Source organism: Typopeltis vanoorti, chromosome 19 (assembly GCF_054136105.1).
Source record: "Typopeltis vanoorti isolate ZY-2024b chromosome 19, IOZ_Tvanoo_1.0, whole genome shotgun sequence".
NCBI classification, from domain to species: domain Eukaryota; kingdom Metazoa; phylum Arthropoda; class Arachnida; order Uropygi; family Thelyphonidae; genus Typopeltis; species Typopeltis vanoorti.
The window spans coordinates 88310441-88335759 of record NC_143567.1 but is presented as its reverse complement, the minus strand read 5'-3'; the positions used below and the strand labels follow the sequence as shown (position 1 = coordinate 88335759).

At 35.9% G+C, this 25319-nt stretch overlaps 1 protein-coding gene across 5 annotated transcripts in view; it reads right to left on the bottom strand.

The window, feature by feature from the left end:
• Window positions 1-4211: 4211 nt before the first annotated feature.
• Window positions 4212-25319, bottom strand: part of LOC150096319 (nuclear factor NF-kappa-B p105 subunit-like) — a 378899-nt gene continuing 357791 nt past the window's right edge. For all 5 annotated transcript variants that reach the window (XM_090409204.1, XM_090409205.1, XM_090409208.1 and 2 more), the window contains exons 18-19: window positions 20458-20639; window positions 4212-7038 (exon numbers count right to left, since the gene is read on the bottom strand). In XM_090409204.1, coding sequence (XP_090265330.1) covers window positions 6949-7038; window positions 20458-20639 — 272 coding nt within the window. In that variant the 3' untranslated portion in view covers window positions 4212-6948. The remainder of the gene's footprint in view (window positions 7039-20457; window positions 20640-25319) is intronic.

Here is a 25319-nt window from a genome sequence, read left to right as displayed (position 1 = left end):
TAAATAAAAAAAATATTTTTGTTGGATATGTCATTGTTTATCTTTAAAAAAAAAAAAAACGATTTCGGAATCTAACCCTATTTTTTCTATGTGATCTGAGTCTCGCATAACGCGCCATTTCTATGGAACCTAACATCCGTGTTATACGAGGGTTACCTGTACATTGCCTCTTTCAGCAAGGCAGTGTACCATATAAGGCTGCTGTGTAACTGCATGGTCTGTGGATATAAAATGTCACCTCACTTGAGTGGCCTTCACAGAGCCCCTATTGAACATCTGTGGGATGAACTGGAGCATCAGATGAGGTCAAAAGACTTCTGCCTGACAACATTCTAGGACCTCATTACATGTATATTGAACATCTGTGGGATGAACAGTAGCATCAGGTGAAGCCAAATGAGGTCCTAGTCAAAGGTCTAGGATCTCATTACATGTATATATATAGGAAGAATGGTCCAAAATTCCCATTGATCGCTATCATATACTTGTGGAAAGTATGTCTCGTAGGATTGCTGCAGTCACTGCAGGAGGTCCTACACATTAAAGTGGATACCGTGACCGTTTGTTCCTCACACTATGATGTCTGTTGACTTTTTTTCCAAACAGCATACAGATGCACACAATAGCAAGCTGAAGAATTGTCTCATAAAATCCTAAAATCCATTTAAAGAGTCAGGGACTCAGAGGGAGGTGACATATCACCCTTATCAGTTGTAATACCTTTCTTGAATTAATTCATGCTACCTTTATTTACCATCTCCAAAGGCAATCACACACCACTCTTTGATAGAAAAATCCAGCTCTCACTTTCTTCTTGACTGCATTCACTTTCATCTTCCATGGATGTACTTTCCCCACTCTCTATAAAATGAAAAATTCCATCTACTGGTTTCCTCTATGATGCTTTCAGAAGTTTGTAAGTAACAATCATATTACTACCCCTCCCTCTCCTGTTTAATAGTGTCTGCAGTAAACAAATTCTCAATATGTCTTCATAATTTGCATTTTACAATCCTTGCCTACTGATAAGTCGATAGCCAAAACACATCAATCTTAACCCTGTTTTGAACTCCCTCTCTCCCCACTGTATTAGTGGAGTGGTGCAAAGATTGATGTGTCTTAGCTATAAACTTATATCCATAGAGTGGTAGCAAAAATTTTGTAGACATATTTTTTTGTTAACCTTGAGAAGACCTGTATAATACATAGTTTTCAGAGGACATTTCATTTCATTTCAGCATTGATCCTGAGTTGTATAGCAATCTTTGCTATATGGACTCTGAGCTTCAACTTCCTATCTACTAAAATTCCAAAATCCCTAGCTTGATAAAAGTACTGCATATCAGTCACATTCCCCAATTACTCTGCATTCTACCTACCCTATTTATTCTTTGAACTCTAGGGACACATTCCAATATCGTATCATGAGACAAAACCTAGTATATTATTTGGTCAGTCATAATTTCCTGCTCTGTAGTTCAGCATCTAACCTTTCCTGAATGGAACATCCACATATTTAGCCACTTTCCAAATCAGTACAGCATGATCATTGCCATCAATTGGAGGCAGGACAGTCACGTCTCTAAGTAGAATATCTTCTGACACTATAATCAGTTCTTGCGATCTGTCACATGCTGCTTGAAGATACTGTCTCACAAGAACTTGATAAATTCGGATTCATTCTTCTCATTAGACTTCACCACCACTTAATCAGATAATTAAAGTTGACCATGATGGTTACTTATTTAGCACCCATCATGTTTATTTCATGATCACCAGAAACTGATCCAGTAGATCTGTAGTAGCTTCTCAAAATATTTAATCTTATTAGACTCAACATTACACCAGATGGGTTCAAACTCACTGCCACACAGAAAATTGTTACTAATATTTAGCCATGGCTTTCTAAAGGGACTGAAATCATCAATTATCATGGGCAGTGCACATTCCCCCTCTTCTTGCATTCTGTCCCTCCTAAACATACTGTACCTTTTGGATTCAATACCAGTTAGTATATCTGCGTTTGATAGCCAGGTTTCACTAATGCCTGCAATCTGGTCCCCAAACCAACATATTTACAAAGGCAACAAACTTTAGCCCTTTGTTTATGATACTCTTGGCATTCATATACAGGCATAATAAGTTAGCTACATGTGTTTTAGTACACTCACTTCTGTAGCCTGCATGACCAGTTGGACAAGTTCCAGATCTCTGTTCATATCTAACATCTTCATATTTATGAATTTAGGGACAAATTCATAAATGGATACAATAAAATTCAATACGTGTGTTGAAATGACCATTTTACTTATTATTAATAAAATAACACGACGTTTCAATCCTGTATTGAGGTCATCAGAAAAATACATGTATATATGAAGACAAGCTACATGCTTTTGCACTTTACAAAGGTAAACTGAATCTAAGCTGTTAATTGATCTTTTACTTAGCTGACCTCTAGTGGTAAAAAAAAAATAATAATAAAACCTGCTAAAGTCCTCCCATACTAAAGCTTTTTTTCAGGACTTGTACAGTTCAGGTTGATATACTAAGATTTTCTTCTGGACTTGTGCCGTTCAAGTTGCTATTGAATGTTAAAAAAAGAAAAACTTCACCAGTCTTCTTGTATTGAGATTTTTCTTTGGCTTGTTCCAGTTGCTATAATGGTTGTAAATGGATCCTCCACATTCTTGGAATGGTTAGACAGTCATTTTTGTGAGCATTTCACATGCTTCTTTAAATCTACTCTCGAACAGGTTTTGGTGTGGTGTGGTGTAGGGACTTGGTACCTTTCCAATCAATTCTGTGGTGTGTCTCTGGAGTGCGTGGTCTGAAAGGCCAGTTTTTCCAAAATAGAGTTATTTAATGTGTTGTTTGTGTTCGTCCTTCCTAACTGGGATGGTTCGCCCTATTTTTTTCCCCATGTATGGTAAGTTACATGTGCATTGTATTTTTGTAAACCCCTGGGTGGGCTAGGTATAGAAGAGAATCTTTGGAAGAACTGAGTAGGTGTCTTAATTTTGTCAGGGGTTTAGAGGTAGTTTGATGTATTTGTGTAGTGTTCTATTTTTTCTGAAATGCTTCTAACATAAGGAATGCAATGGCATTCTTGAAATCCTTTTTGTTTTTAGTGGTGTCTCTGTGGAGGATCTTGTTAAAAAAACTTCATCAATAGTTTTTTTATTGTATCCATTTTTTATAAATGTATGGTTGATGATCTCGTATTCCTGGTTTAGAGCTTGCTCATTTGAACAAATAGTTTGAGCTCTGTGTTTAAGGGTGCTTATGACACCTAATTTTTGTGTTGGGTGGTGGTAAGAATTTTTGTGTATGTACTGGCCTGTGTGTGGGTTTGCGGTAGACGAAGGAGAGACAGCCTGAGGGAAGACATGTGACAAGTGTGTCTAGGAAAGGATGAGAGTTATTTTCTATTTCAATGGTGAATTGGATACGTTTGTGTTGTTTGTTTAGGTGACTAAGGAATGTATTTAGTGCTTCGCGGCCATGGGGCAAATGGCGAAAATATCAACGTATCTGAGCCAAATTTTGGGCTTTAGGCGCACTGACTCTAGAGCTCGTTGCTCAAAGTCTTCCATATAAAAGTTAGCTATTGGGGGAGGGGAAGTGGTGAGCCCATGGCTGTACCTTCTTTTTGAAGTAAAAATTGTTTTGCCACACGAAATATTTGGAGCGGAGTACGTGGGCAAAGAGGGCTGTGATGTCGTGTGGCAATATGTTCTATAGGAGCACAGTAGCATTCCCTTTATCTGCTTTTATTGTTTTAGATTGGACAACCTACATAGAAAAAATGAACCATTTGGTATCGGACCACACCTACCAAATGGTAAACTACAACCCCACGAAACGCATCAAAAAGAAAACAACTGAATGGTCAAAATGTTGAATGTTATTTTCTAATTGTAAGTAAAATAACTGCTCCAACGTGTGTTTTTGTCTCCATAACTTCTGCACAATGAAATCTTTCACAACAGTTAAGCCATACATTTTTAGAAGGGTGGTCCTTATTTTGTGTTCAGCGTGCTAAAACATTCATGAATTTTAATCAGTGTCCAAGTAGACTCCTGATTTTATGTGAAGTTCATAAGAACCTGCATGGTACTTGATTCAATAAATTAATGCTCTGACTGGAGTTGATATTCCCATGGCATGTAGTATTCATAATTATGAAACTAATACTAGCAATAAACATGTAAAAAAGTAAAATAATTTAATACATCAATTACTAGTTTTGTATACAACAATATTGTGTACTTCAGATTAATACAATAAAACACAAATATGAAAGAGGTAGAGATTTCTAAGTAACAAACTGTAACTTTTTAAATCCATTCTACATGCGACAAATGTTAGATGTAATAAGAAACAAGATATCGTGAGCATGGATCATATTATAACATGGGTCGTGTTATTATCCTGTTGGCTGGATAACATCTCTGTTCCCTCAACTACCAGCGTGAGTTCAAATACCAATGCAACATAAAATAAATGCCCTACTTATTAGCGGTCTGAAATGACTTGAAACATATCATGTTTAGTCTAGAGCCTGGGTTTCTAGATTATGTAACTCTTGGTCCATCGTTCACAATGATGGCAGAATATGAAGAAGCAAGATTTTCAAATGAGTTGTAATAAAAAAAAAAATCCAACCTTTTAACAAGAATTTGAATTTACAGTTTCCCTCTTTTTTTCATGCTCAAATAGAAGAGAAAAATTCCAAAAGCCTGTTTTTTTTTTAACTATTTAAAAATCCAATAAACATGGTTGAGTTTGCTTTAGTTTTTAATATATTAAAGATTCTAACATGAAAAAAAAAAATACATACACACATACACAAATTAAAACTCTGTCATTTGCTAAGATCCACTGCTGTAGTTTTCAGAAAAATAAATACTGGGAACTTCAGACTGGTTCCAACTAGGACTAAGTAGTACAAAGTCTGAATCCTATAGAGCACATTTGGAAAGAATCAGAATGTCTGGTTCTGACATTCTATTTTTTCTGAAGTGTACAGAATAATTTTTTGTTATACTTCTTTCTCCTTTCACAAATCTAGGTTAAGGTCTTCCTCGTTTGTAATTTTTCTTCCTGGGTATTCTTTCTATTTGGTTCAGTTCTTTTCACGTCTTCATTTCTCTTTTTATTTAGTCATGTATAACCTGCTGTTATCGATTTCATTTCTTCTGCAGTAATTCTTATCTTCTCCTCTTGTTGTCTGTGCCTTAACATCCAACCAACAAATGGTAGTGGTTTTGATAAAATATTATACATTATTAGTTATCTGACCTTAAATGTTTTTATTATTATTATTATTATTATTAACAAAACACCTCCATGGAGTCACATCATGGGAGGTATACACCATTACACACAAAGCCTATCAAACCATGCTTTAAACTCATTCAAATCTGTGTTGAGTCCTTGAAGGTGTCACGTAATAAATAATAATGTATCTGCATTCTTCACAATGTCAGGCAATGTATTCCACCTTCCATGCAAAGATTCTACTTAAACAGTATCTAAAGATGTCCCTTTATTCTAACCCATTTTACCATTCTATGAAAAATTTCTTCTACCTAGTAGCAAACCTTTACCATTTCAATCATATCCTCTCCTATTCACAAGGTTTTGCAAACTGCATTCCTTCAATCTATTTTCTTATTCCCAAAGACCAGTAACCACCTTAGTCAGTCTTCTCTGGACCCTTTCCAATAAATAAGACGCCTGATCAAAGTGGCCACGTATGGATGAGGATGAGTCTCAATAGATTGTGATGATGGCCACTTATCTGCGAATGATTTGGTGCATGCCATACCTGAATGGTGTGGTGTTGGAAGCAGTGGCCTCATATTCTCAAAACCCTTGATGCTTCTATTCTGGTGGCCTCATTGCCAGAGTGATCGCACCGTAACAGTACGAAAGAAATTTATAGTCTCATTCCTTGCACATTTGTGACTTTCAACATGCAAGGCACAAGTGGTATTGTTGCAGTGACTAAAATGCAAGCAATATTACCAATTATTACACAAAATAGCACTTAACTTTTCTGGAGCTCTTTACCAGCAATCACATACACTGAAGCTCTCTAGCATCAATCCAGAATGGAATTATTATTCCATTTACCTGAGGGAATTGTTAATTTTATGAAACATCTAATTCTTTACTGTAACTTAATTTATAGTCCAAATAAAAAAGTACTGGCTGGTGAAATTATTTTGTCTATTACTAATTTAGTTTGGATGGTCACTTTTCCTTTGAATGCCATAATTTTAGTTTTTTCTTGAGTGACTGGCACATTACACTGTTTAATTATTAAAAATAAATTCATATGTATCTTTTTGTAGATTGTTCTTGGCTGCTTCAAATATCACTTGGTCACCTGCAGAGAGTATGGTATCTGAGATGATATTTCCTATTTAGATTTCTTCTTTACATTAAGATTGCTTATACATTAAACAGAATTTGCAATCATGGGTATGTACATAATTTTGACAATACTGTTGCAAGAAGTATAATAGTATACATAAATACTATACTTAAAGTATTCAAAACAGCACAGCCAAAACAAATATTTGCTTTAATTACAGTAAACGATAACATGTCTTTCTCAGGCTTATAGATCAACAGTTTATAAATTACGTGATGAATAATAGCATTAAAGTTTAACAATTGACATTCACAAACATAGATTTAAAGATGAGGCAGCATTACTTAAACAAGTGCATAATGTTCGGAAATGAAACATTCTATGAATGTGTTAAGATCTTCAACAACAATTAACTGCATGTCATGTTTTTTATTTACATAATTATGTATATTACTCTTTAAAAGGTTCTCAAAAATACTTTTGGACTGCAGCATATTGCTGATGTTCTTCAATATTCACATGGATCACAAAGGAGTTCACAAAAAGTGTTTTAAATTATCACATCATGATGCTGAATCTCTTATGAGCTTAGCTGCTTTGTGTAGTTCAGCCATTTCCATTGCATTAATGAGCATGTCCACATCATGTTCTTTCTGTAAAAAAGAATAATTTCTATAAGAATCATTAAACAACTAAAGAAAGATAAGTTTATTAACAGTGAGATAACTAATATCCCTTCTCTTGGACTATAGAGAACTTATACACTGCAAGCTGATCTTAGAGTTTCCTTACATTCTTAGTTTAAAAAAAAATAGCAGCAAGTTTTTTTTTTTTTTTTTTTTACATAAAAAAAATCTAAGATCAGCTTGCAGTGAATGAGTTTCTTACATAATTACAATTATGTAGATGCATGCAGGAAGAACACATAGCATTATTGAACACGAAAACCAAACAAGTGACAATACTAATTGAATTGTCAGCTAGTGTATTATTTCTGGTCTTAACTCATTGCTAGAGAGAGAGATGTAATATCTCCCAATATCATCATTTTTTTAACAGCCAAGCTTCACAGAACATATTTGTCTTAATCTGTCCTCACATTCAACATTCCAGAGTTCTGGTAACCTGCTCCTATCCTTATCACACAGCCATCCCAGGTTTGGCCTTATACAATCAACTGTCAGCAATTTTCTGTGTAACCTCTAATAACTTTTGCAGCATGTCACTGAAATTCAGCATCCTCTCCTCTAATACTATCAGATCCCTTACCCTCCTCTACCACCTGCAGCAAAGTTCATTCAATACAATACATTTCATTCCATCTTCTCTGGCCAAAGTGAAGTGTATAACTTTACAATTAGCAAGATGTGCCCATCCCCAAACCAACTTACTCAAATCCTCTGAACATCATCACTTCAGAGATTCCTGAAATTAATTTTTTCTTAGTATCATGTGCAAACATGATATGCAAATAATACAAACATGTTCAAACTAAATATCTAAACTCAAAATTTGAACTACATCAACCAATGTCATGTAACTAGGCTACCAAATGACCATTCATCCCCCTTGACCATATTTGCAAATTTGAGAAAAATTACCATATAAGTATCTTCCCTGCCTGATGGATGGACACACATGCATGCGCGCACACACACACACACACACCACCTATTAGAAAATGTAAGCAGGTTATTGAAACAAGAAATCCCCTAAACAAACCCATGGTGCTCTAGGATGATATATATTCTCATCAATCCAAGTTTGAATTCCATCTCAAATTAGCAATAATCTAACATCATCACCACCACCACCACCACATCTGATACACAAACTGGCCTGCAGTTTAATGTACCTTTGCTTCTGGAACTGTTCTTACTGCAAGACTAAGTCAGCTCTTTTGCATGCTGCCTTAATATATGTGGCAATGTCCCATTCAGTTCCACAGCTTAATTAGCATCTAACTTATTTAAAATTTCAAACTCCACTTTCCCTGCTAGAGATCTCTTCTTTCCTGCTGCTATTCCAGCCCCTGAACTTGAAATATGCTGACATGACCTATGTGTGCAACTTCTTGACAACTAAAGTCAACCTACCCTAACCCTTCCTTCTTCTACAGGTCATAAGGACTTCTCATGCCAATTTTTCCTTCCTAAGTACATTCAACTTCTAGCTGTGTTTTATATTCCTTATTCCAGTATGCTATGGTTTTTTTTTTTTTTGGCTTTACAGTGTAATTAAAATTACCTAAAAATCAAGTAAACATGATTTCCAGTGGAAGGGTGGTTGTTTTATTGTGCATTACTTTGGTCCCTGCTTCAGCAACACTGTATGTAAGGGTCAATGGTGTTGCATTAAGTCTCCTGCCCCATGGGCTGAGGACAGAGCAGAAGGCTTGCTGCAGTGCTGGCATAGTATCTGGATTCACCCTGGCATTTCACTTCTGAACATTTATTGCTTGTCAGATAGTGGACATCCATGTATGGCTCTGTAGTGGGTGAGTATCTCTGGTGCTGAACCAAGAAATAAAAATCCTTTTGAGCATTAATCCTTTGTCCCCAAATGTTCCAGGTCCTTCACAAGGCTGCAACTACAAATACTGCAAATATAAGATGACAGAAATAAGAAGGAAATGACTTTAGACACACATAAATCTACCAGTGTCTCTCATTATCTGTGGAAGAGGTGAAATGGTCACTCTTCTTTACTCAATAAAAATGGCTTAAGAGGTTTGGTAGGTATATTCTTGGACATGAAACTTATCAAGGATATCAAAAACTGTGACATTAGTTACAGCATCACCTCATAAAACTCAACTACTCTATATAAATTATACATATTTGGTCATGGGGTGTGGATTGGACATTAGGTCAGAAGCGCTGGTCAGTTCTCCGCATTCCTTTAAAGACTATGTGTAATGCGGAGAGCCAACCAGCGCTTCTGACCTAATGTCCAATCCTCACCTTCTCGTGATGCACCCTGATGATGGTACAATATGACAAAATTTCATGCCGGCTAGGGTGTCGCCCATTTAAACAAGGCCCCTATTGTTTTCGCCAGGGAACCAGGGTGAACAGTGAAAACTCAGCTACTGGAACAAATCTCAAAACACACCCCAACTCAACATCACCAGAGTTAAAGATCAGTACTATCAACATAAGAAGCCTGAATGGCAAAGAAATGGAGCTAGCTGAGGAATTAGATAAGTACCAGATCAACATAATGGGGTGACTGAAATAAAAAAGACAAAAACTGGTGAGCACTTTCTGAGCAATAAATATAAAATCTTATATTGAAGCAATGATAATCAAGGAAAAGAAGGAGTAGCCATAGTATTCAACACTAAATAAGAGGATAATCTTCTTGAATGGCAGGCAGTCTCAAGTAGAGTGATGTGGGCAAATATGAGAACGGGGAACTGGACAATGAGACTTATTTGTGCCTACGGTCCCACAGAAAATTCTAGTAAGGTAGAAGTAGAGGAATTTTTTCATGCTTTAGAGAAAGCAACTGATACAACGAAAAAGGAAAAGTTGGTTCTTGTTGGGGATCTAAATAGCAGAGTAGGAAATGATTGTCAGACATACAAAAATATTTGGGAAAATTTGGAGAAAAGAGCAAAGCTAATAATAATGGCAAATACCTGTTGGATTTCTGCTGAGGACATGGACTGGTTATTACTAACACTATGTTCCAACATAAAAATGTGCAAAAAATTCACATGGAGAGAAGAGACAAGGAATAAGAAAAGTCTCACTGACTATGTTATTGTTGATAGTGATGTTTTCTCCCTGGTGCAGGACACCAGAGTCTACAGAGGATTTGAAATTGGAAGCGATCACTATTTAGTCTTGAGCAGGATAAAACTGAGTTTCATATTGACAAGAATAACATGCAAGAAAGTTTTAAAGCGAATAAAAGTTGAGCAGCTCTCAGATGTGAACTGTAGACTAAAATACACAAAAATTATTGAAGAAAAAATGAAAGCGTTTGAGAGCAGAACCAAACTGTGGCAATTCAGTGGCAAGCCCTGAAGAAAACACTGAGTGATTCAGCCAGAGAGGCATGTGGTGATGTTGTGTGCAAGGATAGATAAATCAGAACTCTGTGGTGGACACAGGAAGTTAAAGAGGCAGTGAAGGAAAAGAAGAAAGCATATCAAAAGTTCCTGGCAAATAAATCAGCTTGTGCTCTTACAGAATACAGAGACAAATGTAAGAAAGCTAAACAAAAGTCATGGAAGGACTTTGGCAAGAACATAGAAAATAAATATCAAGAAGGTGACAAAATATTCTGAAGGTTGTTGAAGCTTAGAAACGTAGGAAAGAGTGCTGTAAAAGGAGATAGAGATGATAAAGGTGACATGAAAACAGGAGAAAAAGATATCCTTGAAGTATGGAGTAATTACTTCGAAAAATTGCTAAATGAAACAAGCAGTGATAGCACAGTGGTAAAAAACACTCAACAGGCATATAGTCAGGAATACATATCCATACTTGAAGTAGAAAAAGCCATCAAAGACCTGAAATGTGGAAAGGCAGTAGGAGTAGATAATATTCAGCCAGAAATGCTGAAGTATGGTGGTATTAAAGTCTTACAGTGGCGGCACTGCATAGTTCAGAAGGCCAGGACAAAGGGACAAATTCCTGATGATTGGAGTGGAGTTCTGATAGTACCCATATATAAAAAGGGAAATAAAACTGAATGTGAGAATTACAGAGGTATATCCCTACTGAGTGTTCCTGGTAAGATTTATGCCAGTATACTTGAGAAAGTGTTGAGAAGAATTGTAGAAGAAAAGCTTGGTGAAGAACAAGTTGGATTCAGGCCAAATAGAGGCTGTCAGGATCAGATCTTCACTTTGCGACAAATAGTTGAGAAAGCATGGGAATATAACAAAGATCTATACTTAAGTTTTGTCGATCTGGAAAAGGCATATAACAAGGTGCCAAGAGAGAAGAGCTATTCAATACTCTACAGTTATATGGTGTCAATGAGGCAATACTTAGTCAAGTTAATCAAGCAATACTTAGTCTTTATTTGAGTTGTAAGTCAGCAGTTAGAATTGAAGGAAGTACAGGAAGATGGTTTAATGTTAAATCTGGTGTGAGACAAGGATGTACATTATCTCCTCTGTTATTCATTATCTATATTAATCACATTATGAAGGAAAGTGGTATTAAACATGATATCAAAATTGGAGATGTTAATGTCAGCTATTTGCTTTATGCAGACAATGTTATACTTCTAAATAAATCCGCTACAAGTCTGCAAGATTCTGTGACTAAATTGAATAACTGTTGTAATAGATATGGTATGAAGGTCAGCAATAAAAAGACAAAGACAATGAAAATAGGCAGAATCATTGAAAATGTCAACTGTGTTGTGAATGGAGAACCTGTGGAACAAGTAAAACATTTCAGCTACTTAGGCATGATTTTTAGTGAAGATGGTAAATTAAATATAGAAATAGACAACAGAATCAGCAAAGCTGGTATGGTGGGAAGTCAATTGAATAAATTCATATGGAATAAGAGAGAAATTAGTCGGAACACTAAGTTAGCTGTATACAAGACAGTGTTCAAACCAGTTTTAACTTATGGATCTGAGAGCTGGGTCAGAAGTAAAATTCTTGACCAAAGACTAGAGACTGCAGATATGAGAGTCCTGAGAAAGATGAGAGGTGTGACAGATGGCATCAATGGTAACATCATATTAAAAACGAGGATATTAGGAAAGAACTTGACATTATTAGCATCCGGGAATGTAGTATGGTATGTAGGGGAGGATCTGCCATCCACAATCGGATGCAGTGGAACACCATCATTATGCACTTTGGGTGCACCATAAAGGCGAGGCGTTATGGGATGTGCGGATTTGAGTTTCTTTTTAATTCCTCAGGCCAACCAGTTATATTCCTTATCAGCAGGTTTGTTTCGTGGCTTGTCATGATAGAATTTTCCTTTAGTATTTTATATGTGGAACTGTCTGGCAGGAGATTGTTTTATCTTAGTGAAATAGTCTTTTCAGTTAAGAATGACTGTGGAGTTCCCCTTGTCAGCTTTAGTAATGATTATCTCTTTGTTGTTTCATAAGTTACAAATGGCCTTCCTATCGTACGGAGTGGTGTTCTGTTTGGGTTGTTTTGCTGTTGCAAGGATAATCGTGGTCTGGAATCTAATATCATTAGCTGTAGCCTCTCCCAGAGGCTACAGCTAATGATTGAAAAAGGCCTCCATCCTTTTTCAATTCCACAAATGAAGTCCATTTTTGGAATGAAATTAGGGGTGATGGTGATTTCGATGGTGTGGAGATTGAGATGGTGATGGTCATTCCAAAAATGGACTTCATTTGTGAAATTGAAAAAGGCCTCCGTCCTCTCCCAAAGGCTACAGCTAACGATATTAGATTCCAGACCACGATTATCCTTGCAAAAGCAAAACAACCCAAACAGAACACCACTCCATACGACAGGAAGGCCATTCGTAACTTACGAAACAACAAAGAGATAATCATTACTAAAGCTGATAAGGGGAACTCAACAGTTATTCTTAACTCAAAAGACTATTTCACTAAGATAAACAATCTCCTGTTGGACAGTTCCACATATAAAATACTAAAGAAAAATCCTATCATGACAACAATAACACCAACTGCAATTTCTGTACCACTAGTTAGCTATAATAAATACACATAGCAAAATAAATACTGAGTGGGAGCTTAAATAGTAGCCCGCGTAACCACGAAACAAACCTGATCAAAAATATAACTGGTTGGCCTGAGGAATTAAAAAGCAAACTCAAATCCGCACATCCCATAACTCGTCGCCTTTATGGTGCACCCAAAGTGCATAAGAGGGTGTTCCACTTCGTCTGATTGTGGATGGCAGATCCTCCCCTACATACCTATTGGCTAAACACCTTGCCAACTTACTAAAAGGAAAAATTAGACAAACAGTCCTACATTAAGATCTCTTAACAATTTGTAGAGAAACTGAAGTACGTTAAGACATCACAAATGGACATAATAGCCAGCCTGGATGTAGTTTCCTTATTTACGAATGTTTCAGTGGAGGAGGTCATTAACATTATTAAAGATCTCTTCCCTACAGACATTACACAGTTGTTCAATCACTGCCTGAAATCAAATTTCTTCAAAGTAAACAACACAATTTACCAACAATTGGAAGGCCTAGCAATGGGTAGCCCACTGTCACCACCTTGTGCAGACTTATTCATGGAAAAGTTGGAAAATGAAAATTTTACCAAATTTACACCTAAATCATCGATATGGTGGAGATACGTTGATGATATTTTCATCATTTGGAATGAAAACATGGAAAACCTACAGGCGTTTTTAGAGAGAATAAACTCACTTCATAACAAAATTAAATTTACTCTAGAAGTTGAAAAAAAAACAGACAACTTCCCCTTCTAGACATACTGGTGAAAAGGCAAGAGAATAATTTTAAACTTTCCATATACAGAAAACCTACAGATACTGGACGTTATTTACATTATTCTTCTAATTCTTCCATCATAGATCACAAAAACATAGCATCATTCACATGTTATATGGAACAGAGCCAAAAAGTTTATTTCAGACGAAGAAGAGGTACAGACAGAACTTTCTCACATTGCTATAACATTATCGCAGAATGGTTTTCCTACAAACATCATCAACAAATTCCTTTATAAAGACAACCTCCAACAACAAGGAACAGTCGCCCAGTACGCTTCAACAGTAGTCATCCCTTATGTTGATTCAGTCTCTTCAAGATTAGTGAGAATGTTAAAATCTCACAACATCAGAGTGGTATTTAAGCCAACTACTACCATCAGACAAGTATTTAGATCTCCTAAAGACAGTGTACCATATTTCAAATATCCAGGTGTTTATAAAATTCCATGTACATGTGGTCTTTCATATATTGGGCAAACTTCAAGAAGCCTGGAAATCAGACAGAAGGAGCATGTTGGGGATGTTAATCACAACAGGACAGTCTCCTCAGGCTTAGCACATCACTTTTCTACTTCCAACCATGCAATTCACTGGGAAAATAGCTCTATGCCGTATTTAGATGATGATTACAGTTACAGAATTTTAAAAGAAGCGGAAGTGGTACTAAGAACGGGTAACAACCTCAAGAGAAATCAGGGTGCCATACTGAAAGATATATGGAAAAACTTAATCAACTCACTCAGTTTAACGGAACTACAATATGCGAAAAATCATGTAACGCTTGTGCATACAACACGTATCCATGATACTGACTGAAGCTTCTCAACACATGCACGCATTGTCACGCATATGTTCAAACTTAACTGCCTAACAGTTAGCAACATTTCTGTATTCTCTCATATTTTTTTGTATGTACCGTTCGCGCCTTAACAAAGCTGGACAGTCGCTAGCGAAACTAGTAGGCGGGATTATACTAATCTATGTATTAATTAAAAACCTATGGTCTCATAACCACAAAAAGTCTCATTTTTTTAACTCAACTATTCTATTAGAAGTGTGATATCAAATGGGATCTCCATGTTCCAGCTGAGATATGCTCAGAGCTTAAAGAGAGAACAGGTATGAGCCACATCTTGATACATAAGGATAATCACTTAGTTCCAACCAGGAATATCATCATGGCATAAATACTGTCTGTTGTGAATGTGTAAAGAGCATAATAATAAATTTTCCTCTGCAAAAAAACCTAAATGTGTCAATGTGAGGGAGATAATCCAACCTACTAGCACGAGACAATCTAACCTACTAGCATGCATGACAAAAGAAGATGAAAAAGGGATACAAAAGATCCTCTGAAATCCTTTTACACAAGTTGAGTGGCAGTTAAGAAAATAACATGAGTGACACAAAGCTGTGTGTCTATTTTGCCACCCCTGAACTTTATAATTGTGAGTACTTCTCTTTGGAGCACATCAGTTGCCCAACCTATTATGGTCTCACACCTAAAATAACTCTTCTCAAGAAAATTATGGCAAGGGCCATCACTGAAAGAAAACCTCATACTGCCACAGAAAAAAATAATACTTCTATATCCACTGAATTAAACAGAAAAAATAACACAAAATACAGTATCAAATGATGCATTTCAACATTTTTCCATAGCCATCTGTATTTCTCAAAATAAACTGAACCTCTTGAATTCTGATATGTCTAGAAAGCCAAAACAATAGAGAAATTCTTACAGTGGAACTGTCATGGATTCTGCAAAAATATCGAGGATATCAATGTTCTTCTGTAGAAACATAAATCTGTTTCTATGTGCACTAGACATATTATGGCATTTCACTATAATTTGTAAGGACAGAAATGGAGATGAACCTGCACATGGAGGAATCGCTGTCCTAGTGGGCAATCGTACTCCTTTTCAGCATGTCTATATGTGCTTGTCAGTGTGATTTCTTATTACAATATGTTTCACTCATTTACCACCAGGTTCCATGTCAGACCAACCTTGATATTATATTGCAACTGCCTCAGCTCATACTTTTCATGAGTGACATTAATGGGCATAATATCCATATAGTAGTGCCAAGAAAAATAGGTGAAGCAGCCCTGTTGAGCATATGCTTGAAAATAATGATTTTTCTCTTTTTAATGATGGATGCAATACTTGCTCTCATATGCTTATCCACTCATAATCTGCAAAAGATCTTATTATATGCCCCTCCCCCACAGACTATTCTTCTGCTGTTCGTGTGTTATGTTGAAGAGAAAATATATAAAAGTAATAATAATTTTCCTGTGATTTGTGTTCTGTCCTCACAGGAACTATGTGGAAAATTGGCCATCTATATCTATATGTTCACTGGGCATCTACGGATGACATATGGTCGCTCCGATGCTTGGTGATGTGCCACACCAGGCCTCGCCATGTAATCCTGTTGTTTGCTTTTCTGGAGGCCTCAACTCTCTGAAGATCAGTCACTCCATACACACACACACACACACACACCATTCATCCATCTCATTGATGTCTACCCCTTCCTCTTTTTCCAGGAACTTTACCTTCTATTACTGTTCTGAGAAGTCCCCCTTCCATACTTTCAATGTGTCCAAAATATTTTAATTTTCTTCTGTCAATATTCTTAGTAGAACTTTAAGGAGCCTTAAAGTTCTACTGATCTTTTCTAACACCCATTCATTTGTATGCCTTTCAGTATATGATGTCCTCAACAGCCTTCTGTAACACCACATCTCAAAAGCAGATATCCGTTTCTTACCTGATTTCTTTAGGTTCCAAGTTTCACATCCATAAGTCGCTGTTGGAAAAACAACTGCATCCAAAATCCTCAACTTTGTTCCATGGAGATAGATCCATCCTTCCAGATTTTAAACAAGTCTCTGACCGTTTTTTAGACATTCCTAACCTTCTTCTGACATCTTCTGAACAGCAATTCTTCACATTAATAATGGAGATCCAAGGTGACTGGAATTCTATTTCTCATCTTGCAAAATTTAAGGCTGAAGCAGCGATACATATATATATATATAACTGATTGTACTGCCCAAGAAGCAGCAACAACTGCAATTTGAAAAATATCACCCTGATATTTTTCAAATCCTTAGCCATGGTGGAACCCTAAGCACAAATCAGCAAGACAGCAAATGGGGTATATTTCAGAAATACTCTGCTCCATTAAATCTCACAGCTTTTCAATCTGCTCAGGCCAAAGCACATTGTGACATCAGAGTCAAAACCAATAAGGAGGTCAAGTTTATGTCACCTATTAATTATGCAAACCAGTGCAAAAGTTGTAAGGGATAAAATCTGTAAAATGAAGGATAGATAAAGAATACACCATTTGTCTGCCCTGGAACATAATACGTATGCGTGTGTAATTGTGGAAACCAAAGCAATTGCAGATATTTTAGGAGAAAGCTTTGTCCTCCTGAATAACTGATAATGAAAGAACAAGCAACAGTGGGTCAGCTTTTCTACAAATGGGCTAGAGTCATGCTAATCAGTCATTCACGAAGGATGAACTGAAAAGAGCACTTTGTCATACTAGTACAGCAGGACCAGATGATAAAACATCTCCGATTGCTCAACTCCTTTTACTATACAACAGAATACTTACTGAGCATGAATTTCCAGATTCACAACATAAGTCAACTATCATTGCATTCCTGATTTATTATTCTAACTAGTTGTCTTTGTAAGATATTGGAGAAATGGTAAATAACAGACTTCTTTGGTGGTTAGAAAACTGATTTTCTTCTATCACCATTTGACATTAGATCTCTGTCCAGAAACATATCTGAAATGTAAATATCTGGTTTCAGTTTTCTGTGACATGAAAAAAACTTATGTCACAGCCTGAAAATATGGAATATTAAAAGAAAATTTTCTTTCCCAGCCGAGTCTTCTAAGGCCATGTCCAAATGCATTATCCTGGGGATATTACCACATCACCAAAAAGAGGGTGTTCTCTAAGGCTCTGTCTTAAGTATGGCACTCTTTACTAACAGAGTAAATTCAATCACTGAACAGTTTTTTCTTTCACAATAGGCAAATGTTCTATAAACTGATGACATCACAATTAAAGTTTACTGTCATACTTGTAACTTCAACAACTAATTGATCACATCTGTTCATAGGATGGAACAAAACTATTATTCCAGTAGCAAAATAAGATATGTTCTTAGGACTCATTTTTGACACGCATTCATCAAATAAGAGAGAACTGAATATCGTACAGAATGGTGTGTAGGTTGTTCTTCCCTCTTCCCCTTTATCATACACTTTTTTGGGTTCAAAGCTTGGTTATGGATTACAATACATCTGCAGTGCACTTACACTGCAATGGTTAGATCACTTCCCTCAATGCACATTGCTCATTCACAGTGTTTATCAAAGCAAATTAGCCTGCTCTGTCACTTCAAAAGCAGTTCTCTTAACTATACTAAACAATCTATGCATATTTATTTCCCCATGTCAGAGGGTTCAATAATTATACCTGTTTTTGCCTTCTTTGTTACAGTAACACAATTATGTTGACAAATTCTTTCCCACCAATGAAATCTATCTTGAAGTCTGCTAATGCCAAGTATTTGAATTTATTCCAGTAGCTGAAATTTCAATATATGCCCTGGTTCTCTGATGAAAACAGCAGGGACTTTGTTTGATTGGGACAATACCCTTAGTCAGTATGACATTTAATTTTTTACTCAACCATTTTTTTTTTTGGTTTAAGCCTATACAGAATGCCATTTGTTTGACTAAATCATGAACTGCCAGCTCAACCTCATCCATTTAGTATCCAGGTAAATATCTTCTAAAAGGGGAAGCAACACTTTGAGAAGATATTGGAGAATATCTTCTCAAAGTTTTAACCTGTTCATATGTCTCTGGCACATGAACAGGTTAAAACATGCCATATACCATGAAGATTTATGCAAAATGTGCATTTTGAATAATGCAGATTTTCTATAAACCTTCCCAGTAACTGATTCCACTTCCACAACTTACCTCTAGCACTTTCCAAAAATAAAAAATAAAATAAATAAGATTAGCAATTTTTTTCTTGGAACTTTGAAAAATGAAGTTTTTTCCTTTCTCAAGCAAAAGTATAGGATGTGAGATAGTCAAAACTTCTCAGAATAATTTTCCTTTATTTCTTATACTGTTAGGAAATTGTACTGTATTGGATACTATGGTAAAATTTCCACTTTGCTTTGTTTACATCTGTTACAGTGTAGGTGTTGGGAGGACATTTTTTTATACAGTTTCATTCTGGTCACATGGGAGTGGAGATGTCTTACGTAAGAAAAGAAGGTGTGCCATAATTCAATGTCAGCTTGAATGCGTGAAACCAAACTGAATCAACATGTTTCAGTAATGATCTCCTAATCCCCCCCCCCTCGTGAATTCTGCAAAGAGCGAACCTCTTATACAGCAGACAAAACTGATTCTGCCTAACAAAGATTTTACAACAAACTATGTTTGGATATCTGATTTCTGCATTTTTTTAACGTGTAGTTATAAAAATAATAAATAAAGGAATCTGCTAACTCCTTTAGTTTCCAAAAAAAAGTAGGCAGCTGGTTTCCACCCTTAGCCAATCAGAAAATAGCTGGAATGAGTTTGGCAGTGATTTTAATTGAAATCCATGGAGGAGAGTACACAACTGCTGCCAACTTTTCCCCTAACACTAAATATTATTGTCTGAAATAGAGATGGAAAATGAAGAGTTTGCAGGAGAAAAAAAAACAATTTGCCCATGCCTGAGATACACTAACTTGGGAACCAGTTGAAGAAAGGCTCAGAAAAAGTTGCTCTAGTCCAGTGGTTCTTAACCTGGGCAGAAGCACTCTCCTGGGAGCACTGTGAATGTTGAGGGGGTGGTAAGCATTATAATACTACTAATATAATAAAAGCAAAAAATTCCATATTTAATCTAGCATCCTTATTTATATTGCATATCTGGCAATATTGTTCACTGCTTATTTTTTAGAATTTTTACATTGAGAGTTAAGTAAATTGGACTACTTTTTGGTCTGAATTTTCTACATTGAAAATAATTAATTTGGGCTATTTTTAGCAGAATCCACTATTTTTATAAGTTTTATAAAAGTAGTGGATTCTGCTTTTCCTAATGTCTATCTGACAATCCCAGTTTGCAGTTTACATCTAGCCTGTGGTATCGTGTGGCACACTTTGTTGATATTGTGTAGGCACTGTAGCCCATTAAAATGAGTGAAAAAAGAAAATCCTCAATATTCAAGTGAATATTTAAATGGAGTTATTCCATCTATAAATAATGAGCAGTTACTAATGTGCTTAATATGTGAAAAAACTTTCTCAAACGAAGGAATGAGGCCTTCAAGAATGATTGACATTCTCGTATTATTATATATGCCACACATACATAATAAGTGTGTGTGTGTGGAGGGGATGGGGGAGACTAAGAGAAATTAAAAGTTTAGTCATCGTTTTAGTGCATTTTCATTGAAACATTACATTATGGAAAAAAAATATTCTTTTAAAATACACAATGAAATTTCTATAAAGCTATTCTTACCTCTAATTCAAATAAATTCATAAAATTTACCTCAAAATGTTCGATGATTGATTTACAAGGACTTTTTGCACCACGTGTGCTGAGTTTAATTCCATTTATTTCATTTTCTTCAAACCCCAAAAACAATGCTAATTTTTCCCAGTCATTTGATGGGGGATCCAAAAGTTTGCACACAGCACTCAATGTGCTTTCTTCCAGGATAGAAATTTTCCCTGGAAATTAAGAATTTTCATTATAATACAAACTGTACTATTTAAATATAAATGTTAAGTGTTTTTCCTCTCTTAGGTAAAAAAAAAAATGAAACAATTACAGAGAAGTACAACATAATTTATATGATTAATGAATGAAATTATTCAACATATCACATTGGCTTAAATATAGCAGCACTTCACTAGCAAAATGAGGAGAACAAAGTAATGGGAAAACATCACAAAGGTTTGTCTTTCAGTGCTTTGTGAGAATAAGTTTCAGCCCTATGATATGAAATTCAGCAATTATTGATAGACAAGGATGTTGATATTATCCAAGTGTGACAGGAGCTGGATTCTCAAATTACTGTTTTTACAGATTAATATAATCTCCTGGTGCTTCCATCATTTCATTCTAATGTTTTTTTTTAAAGGGTTCTCCCTGTAAGATTTCAAGAGAGAAAAAGAACAAGGCATCAAAATTTGAAAAATTATTTGTGCTAGCTTTTTTCTTATGGCACAAAGACATCAAAGGTCATACTGCACCAGAACACAGGTCACGGCAATACACATGGTAAGTTAGTAGGACAATCAAAAACATCCATGCAACTGGCAGGATTCGAACCCACAGCCTCTTATCTGGAAAGTAGATACGTTAACCACTCAGCCAACCAGGCTGGTGTGTTACAGAGCGAAGATAACACAAATGGCAATTGCGACATAGTAGTATGGTCAATGATTTATAAAGGAGCTTTGTTCCAAAAACCCGTTCAAAAAAAAGGGGAGGGGAGGAAGGGGGACGATTAGAGACAATAATTATTACATGGGAATCTTAGACCATTAATACAATACCAATTATAATTCTTCTTGATTGCATTCACCACCAAAGCACCCACAACAAACTAACAACCCATTCATCACTCTCTAAGTGAAAAACCTAATCCTAAGGCCTTTGCTACTGATTACACTGTTTTGTTCTTCACTCTCAAGCCAAGTGACAAAAAAAATTTCTTCTGTATCAAGCCTATAACATCCTTTTAGTAATTTAAAATGTGTCTGTCATATCCTGTTTTTTTTTCCCACCAATTAACCAACTTTGGCAACCCATAAACCTTCATTCTATCCTTATAGGGTACATCCCACAGACCACTTGTCATCTTCATCACTCACCACTGGATCCTCTCCAAGAAACCCAGCCATGACCATATCAAAGCCTTATAAAGGAGGAGTGATAACTTATCTCTGCATGTTAGCATATTCTTCAATAACTAAGTAATCTTGTGATCTGCCTTGACCACTTTTGTAATATGCCCTCTGAACCTATCCACCAGCACACCCAAATCCCTAACTTATCAATTTCCTGGTGTACAGTTCCAATGTAGTACAAAGCTTGCAATCTAGCTAGCCTCATTGGTATGTCTGCTCTCTAACCAATAAGCTGTATTTTATCATCTGGTGTGAGGCTACTGTCTTACTTACTGGAGGTCTGAAGTGGCTTGACAGTGTTCCATGTTTTGTCTCCAGAGCAGGGTTTCTGGATTATATAAAACAAAATTAATAAAAAAAAAATTTCAGTTTGTGGGGAGTCAGCACAATAAGAACCAGGATGCTATCCTGCACCAATTTAGGTCTTCATTCATAAAAAATTTCACATTTACAAACTAGCTATAACATGCACTGCATTGTAGAACGTAACTATTAATACTAGTATACATACTTTCAGGCATTCATAGTTTATTTTAATTTTTATCCATTGCATTCTTTCACTGCTAATGTGTGCATTTTATGTCTCTAGGTATTTAACTCTTTTGTAATATAAGCATGCTCCTTACAAAGTGTAACTCATGCAGGGCTTGACAATATGCTCACTCATGATGAGTAGCTTCAGACTGGACAAAATAATATTTTTTATTTAATAAAAAATAACCTTTTTTAACTTAATAAAATACAGAAGAATATGCATAATATAAAAGGGCATCTGGTAATAAAATTTAATGTAGTACATTATATTTTTCAAAAAAAATCAATGTTATTTTTATTATTCTTCTTATTTAATGACTTCACCTTCTTGGAATGGTTCTCATATAATGGAAATCTCTTTTTGTGGTAGGTAGGATTTTGCATAATTTGTGAAACACTACCTGTTGGCACATGAAACTAGTTGAGATTTTTAGGTTTAATAAAGTTTTTTATATTAATTCATACGCCTGTGTAGCTCAGTGGAAGTGCCATTTGCATCCTCTGCACTAGGCCACCCAAAGAGAAACTTAAGTGCTAGTCTAATTGTCAACAAGAGGAACTTTTTCTAAGCCTTTCTTTGACTATTTCCCAAGTTAGTCAATCTCTGGCACGGGAGTGGGTTTTTTCTCTTGGAAACTCAGGTTTTTACTCCCATAAAATCAAGAAAATCGACAGTAGAATCCACGCTATTTCAGACAATAACACATCATGTTAGGGTTAGGCACCATGAGATGGCAACCAACCAACCAAGCCTGCTCTCTGGCAAGCAAGGACTGTGCTTGGGAGTGGAATGTCAGATCTACTCTGGATGCTATACCAGTAACACAGCAAGCTTTGGGAAGAAGACTTACAGCAATACTGTTGGCTGTTGCAGTAAAAAAAAAAGACTGTAAAGAAAAAGGGGAGAGTGCCATCACTGGGAGATCCCATCCACCATCAATAAGTGTCTGACATTCAGATGAAAGGAGGGATTGATGGAATGTTCATTAAGGAAAGAGTGAGTGAGGAGAATGAGAGAACAGGAGTGCAAGATAGATGGAGAAACAGGGAACTGTATGGGAAAGCTCAAGGCTGAAAGAGGAAGTGAATGTGAAGTAGACCAGAAAGGAATGAGATGAGCTGGGGAATAGGGGAAGCATTTGAGTCTGGAGGGTTGTAGGAATGGGTAATGAGAGAAAAACGGCAGGGGAAAGTATGGAGTTTTATCTAAGAAGTAATATCAATGGAACTTATTACAAATCCAGAAATAAACTACAAATGCTAGAAGTATCCGAAATCATTGCACTGATTGAGTTCGTTTACAAGAAATTTCTAAAAAGTACCACCACCTTAGTGCCTAGTGTAAGATAACAAAAACAGTCAACTGTGATGTAAAATAACTGACACTGGGTTTTATTAGGCCGTAATAACACAGATGATTATACTCATCAAACAGTTAAGTTGCAAATAAGTAATTAGAAGTAAGAGAATGTGGACTGATGTTATCAGTTAGAAAGATAGAGTTGCATGCTATCTCCACAGTTATTTATAATCTATATATTTTTCCCTTCACACATGTTTATATGAATCCCATCCACAAAATGTAACACACCTATAGTACATTAGTACTGTGGTGGGATAAGGGTTTGAAGAAGTAAGAGAATATGGACTGATGTTATCAGTTAGAAAGGTAGAGTTGTATACTATCTCCACAGTTATTTATAGTCTATATATTTTCCCCCTTCACACATGTTTATGTGAATTCCATCCACAAAATATAACACTTATAGTACATTATAGTACATTAGCACTGTGGTGGGATAAGGGTTCAACAATACATACTCATCAAAAATAGTCAATATTTTCCTAACTAAAAAAAAGTAATTACATATAATTAAAAATTAGGAAAAATCAGCTCAAAGTAATAAATTCTCTCACAAAGAAGATAAATGTAGACCACTGAAGCTTTCAGATTAATTCAATGGAGCAATAGTTCACAAGTTTCTTTATAATTATATTATATCTGCCTCTTCATGAGTAGAAGAGGCAAAGATCCTATAACTTCTATATGTTTTTTTTTTTTTTTTGGGATGAAGTCATCACTAAAACCATTTGATAAGAAAGTTGACTTAACATGCTGTCACTCTTTCTGTAGCTAATAAAAAAAAAAAAAACTAGGACTATCAAGATCTTAAATATCTCATGCCCATTCATTGTGTTTTTCGGACAAACTTCCAATTCAGGCTATCCAAAATATGACAACTTACTTGCCTATAGCAATGCCTGCAAGACAAATGCAGGCATTGCTACAAATAGCATGACAAATGAAATGAACAAAACATGCTGAATATAATTTCTCAAGTTACAATAATTTTTTTAATATCTAATCCAATCACAAAAGGTCACAAGACATATAGCACATCAGTGACATATAGCACAAATGAAATGACCAAAACATGCTGAATATAATTTCTCAAGTTACAATAATTTTTTTAATATCTAATCCAATCACAAAAGGTCACAAGACATATAGCACATCAGTGCTATGTGTGGGCAAGAAGAACGGCAGGATCTGTTTACATCTCTTTTTTTTTTTTTGAACAGCTGAAGGCTGTAGTCTTTGGGGAAGACAGAGTGAGAGAGGCTGTTCTTGTTCTCAAGAACAGCCTCTCTCACTCTGCCTCAGAAAGTTGGCTCAGCAAGTTCAGAGCTAGGCTGTAAATGGGTGTCAAGAGAGCAGCTGCTCTTGTTTTTATGGTTTTGGAGGATAGTGGAGGGGGATGAATGACAGTGGCTAATTCAACAGTACAACAGTAATTCATGAAGTACCTGTAGAACAGGCATAAGGCAGAAACTGGTATGTCTATATATTTCTTCCCTCCAGTCGCTTATGTGAATCCCATCAACAAAATGTTACAATCTTATAGTACATTAGCATTGTGGTGGGATAAGGGTTCAACAAAACATACTCATCAGAAACAG